Here is a 4,369-nt window from a genome sequence, read left to right on the forward strand (position 1 = left end):
AGTTCAGTTCTAGTTCAGTTCTAGTTCAGTTCTAGTTCAGTTCTAGTTCAGTTCTAGTTCAGTTCTAGTTCAATTCTAGTTCAGTTCTAGTTCAGTTCTAGTTTAGTTATTCAAAATTAGTTCTAGTCTATTTCCAGTAAGCTTCTAGTCCAGTTCTTTTTTACTTCTTTACTTATTTGTATGTGCTATTCTGTCCGATTTTCGTTGCATTTACTCGCCTGACTTCCATTTACCAGTATTTTTCGCATTGTCTTTCTTTACTTATTTAGTTTTTTCTGTCTAGTATATATTCTGTCTGTTCGATTTTTTCTCTGATTGTTTTTTTTTCGTCTCAGCATGTAAGTCAATATTGTAGAATATCGATCAAGTTTTTTTTTAGTTTCAAAAAATACCATTTTAAAGGAACTCAATTCCAATTTGCGAAGTTGTTAGGATATAATCCTTATATGTTTACCCTGCACTAAACTTACTTTTCCAATTTGCTTTTGTGTATTTGTTATGTTTCCTTTTTCCACATTTTAAACAATCCTTTATGAAATAAAACTACTTTCAATATATTATCTGGTTGAGCTATAAACAATATGTATACTGTAGAAACACGCGCCGTCAAATCAACTTACATACAAATATATATTATATAGAAAAGGGTTAATCTGTGTTTATCTGATTATTAGTGTCACTTTCTTTAATTTATTCATACATTCACTCAAGATATTTCTTTTTGTTTATTTCTACTTTGTACATTTAACTGCTTTTAGCTCACATTTCTATTTTGTTTTTCTACTATTTGCCCTTAATGATACATTAAAAATCTTTAATTATAATTTGTGCACAGTTTCTCTAGGGAGTAAAGTGTTCTATAATATTCAAAGCTCAATAGTAATAAGCAGGAAAATCTTTTTGTTTATTTTAATATTCTCTAAGCTGATTTAGTATATTTATTTGTTATCTTTTACTTCCTTTGAAACTAACACCAACAACAGAAAATACAACGACTAGTATTTGGTGTTATACCTACAAATACATTCATATATTATATTTATTTAAGTATTACTAAATATTTAGTGGTTAATATTGTAATAATGTGTAAAAAAGAATAACAAAAATAATTATGGAGATTATAGTCATAAAGATTAGAATTATTATAATAACATTAACTATAAAAACAATAATAATTGTTATTGTTATTAAATTAAAGAATATTTCAGAAATATCGTAAATAAATTTAATACACCATTTGTATTTAATAGATAATTGTGTTCCGTAATTAAGCGTAAGAGAATGAGTGAGAGTAAGGGAGAGCATAGAAAAAAATCAATATTAAATTATTTTTTAATCTATTTTAGTTTGAAGTGTTTTTTTCTATTAGGCTGTTTTCCACTTTATTAAGTATTTAATTGTGTAATTTTATTTACATAATCACATACTTTTAGGCTGATAATAGAAATAAATTTGTTGTCTGTTTATTGAGCAATAAAATGTATTTTTTTGTTGTTTATTAAGGCGAACATTAAAAATTAAGTCAATCATATTTATTTATCTGAATGTGTTCGTTTTTATATTATTTTGTCTATTTATATATCTCTGTTTGTTTGTCTCTGTCTGTTCGTCTGTGTGTCTGATTCCCTGTCTGTCTGTATGTCTGTCAGTCTGTCTGTCTGTCTGTCTATCTGTCTGTCTGTCTGTCTGTCTGTCTGTCTGTCTGTCTGTCTGTCTGCCTCTCAGTCTGTGGATCTGTATCTCTGTCTATCTGTCATTCCGAATATTTACTTGATTATTTTCTTTTCTCTCTGTTTGTTCACCTGTCTGCAAGCATTTTCGTCTGTTTGTTTATCTATGTATCAGACTTTCTCATTGCTCTGATTGTGAAAAAATTTTTTATTCATTCTATCTACATTATTATATTTTATCTAGCAAAGAAATCCTATTTTTTTGGCTTACTTTCTGTTCTTCTGTCTGACAGTTAGTCTGTTTGTTTCTCCATTTCTTCGTTTGTCTTTATGTCAGTCTACATGCCCGTCAAACTGCTCAATATGCACTTGTTTGTTGAAGATGCAATTTATTTATTCAATTTATAGGAAACGTTCGATTAAACTTCTTTTTTCCAACAAAGAGAATCATTTTTATTTTAAACATTACAATTAAAAGTAAAACCGCTCTTTAAGGATTTTCTTTCTCAAATCCTTGATTAGAAAAATATAATATATCTAAAGTATAGGGAAAACTAACATAGAAACAAGTTGGTGATTTTTTTGTCTCAGTGTACATTTGTTTGTTGAAAACGCAATTGTTTTTTTTTTTCAACTTAAAGAACAAATTTGTGTTTTCCTTCTTTTTTTTAGCAAGGCAAATCAGTTTTATTTTAAAAATTTTAATTGAATTTAGAAACCCGCTTTAAGAATTTTTTCTCAAATCCTCGATTATATAAAAATAACATATCTAAAGTATAGAGAAAAGAAACATAGAAACAAATAAAATCTATAACATATTACAAACATAAAATCTTACAATTTTAATTTTAATAAAACAAAACATATCGACAAAATTGTATATCTGTACGTTACTTCAGTACTCCAAAAAATTACACATGCTATTCCCGGCAGTTCTGTAAACAAGAGCAATGAACTAAATCACTTGATCTAGATGTGTGTGAAATCAGTTTGCAAAAATTATGGACATGGCTAATGGGAAAGTTGACAGTACTTAAATAAATGACAACTAACCTTAACAAAAGATTACTTTTGATGGGAATATTAATGAACAAAATGGTTGAAATTGATTTCCCCATTAAGCACCCAAGTTTACACTGTTGTAAAGTATTAATAGACCCCAAAATTTTAAGAATTCGACTTAAACAATTCAATTGAAAAGAAAACCCTTTGTTACAGATACATGGATATCTTGTTAAACTGCTGGGTCTAGATTATTGTTAGAAATCTTGCATATGTATGTATGTATGATTTGATATCTATATGTATATATGAATGTGTGCCTTTTTTAGTCCTTATAATACAAGAATATTTTGTTTTAATTAATTTTCTTGTTTATATTAATAACTTCTTTAAGCTAAATAATAGCATACAAACTCACATGTCTACTGTCTTTTATTATTGTTATTTTAGTTATACCAACCTTACAATTAGATTTGGGTTCCAATCTTAACCCCGAAGATATTGAAGAAGGTGATGATGTGTATTTCGAGTGTAAAGTTCATGCAAATCCAGCAGCTTATAAAGTTGTTTGGAAACATAATGTAAGTACTATGCAACCTTTTATTTCTTAAATTTTTTTCTATCATACATAAGATGTAATATATTGCTTGTTTGTTTGTATAAAATAAAATATATAAATTTTAAATTAAATTTTAGCAAAAACAATATTTTTTTTTCTAATTTATATTTTTGAAATTCTTCAATTTACTTCTTAAATAAAATTGTTATCAAATTAATTGGCTTAAAAAAAACAGGGTTAAAGTTCAAATATTTTACAATGAAATATTATTTGAGAGTTACAAAAATCATTCACAACTACAATCTATTTTATTTTTATGTATATTAAAAAAAATCAAAATAAAAGTATTTTGAACCTTAAAATCCTAGATATTGTACTAATTTCTATTAAAATCTAACATAATTTTTATTATTTTAACAATAAATATGTATTTATGTATATGCCTTAATCTGCTAAGATTTTCTTTTGTTATATTTATCTTGAAAATTTTTATTAAATCATTGTATTTGTAAAATACATCTCTCAAAATATATGCAATATTTAAGTAGCAACAATTTTTTTTTTTTTTAATTTCCAATAAATAAAATAAAAACTTGTTATGCAAATTTCAATTAAGCTTTTCTCGATATGTAATAAATGTATACGACAATTTAAAAGGATCAATAACATACATTTTATGTTTATTTCTTTTATTGCAAAGGAAATAAATGAAAAAACTATAGAAAATGTAATTAAATTATTATATAAAAAGAGAAAAAATAATAATTAATAAAACACAAGCCTTAAAGTAAATAATGCTTTACATTTTGGTATAGGTATGTACTTATTTTGTATGGAAATTGTAATAAAGACCTAGAAATTTATGATTTTAATTAATAGAAATTACATAAATTGTTTGTTTGCTTTTATTGTCAGTTTTCATGTGATTGTTTGAAAAAAATTCAATAAAAACTGGTATAAATTTAATTCTGTACACTAAATATTTTCAAACATGAAAATTAATCTAGAACTGAAATTAAACTGAACTGAAAATTAATCTAGAACTGAACTAGAACTGAACTAGAACTGAACTAGAACTGAACTAGAACTGAACTAGAACTGAACTAGAACTGAACTAGAACTGAACTAGAACTGAACT

The 4,369-nt window shown here is 25.5% G+C and overlaps 1 protein-coding gene across 1 annotated transcript in view; it reads left to right on the forward strand.

The window, feature by feature from the left end:
* LOC111680687 (cell adhesion molecule 3-like) overlaps positions 1–4,369 on the forward strand; it is a 172,794-nt gene that overhangs the window by 158,050 nt on the left and 10,375 nt on the right. The window contains exon 7 of the mRNA XM_046947957.1: positions 3,123–3,253. Coding sequence (XP_046803913.1) covers positions 3,123–3,253 — 131 coding nt within the window. The remainder of the gene's footprint in view (positions 1–3,122; positions 3,254–4,369) is intronic.

The sequence above is a fragment of the Lucilia cuprina genome, chromosome 4 (genome assembly GCF_022045245.1).
Source record: "Lucilia cuprina isolate Lc7/37 chromosome 4, ASM2204524v1, whole genome shotgun sequence".
NCBI lineage: Eukaryota > Metazoa > Arthropoda > Insecta > Diptera > Calliphoridae > Lucilia > Lucilia cuprina.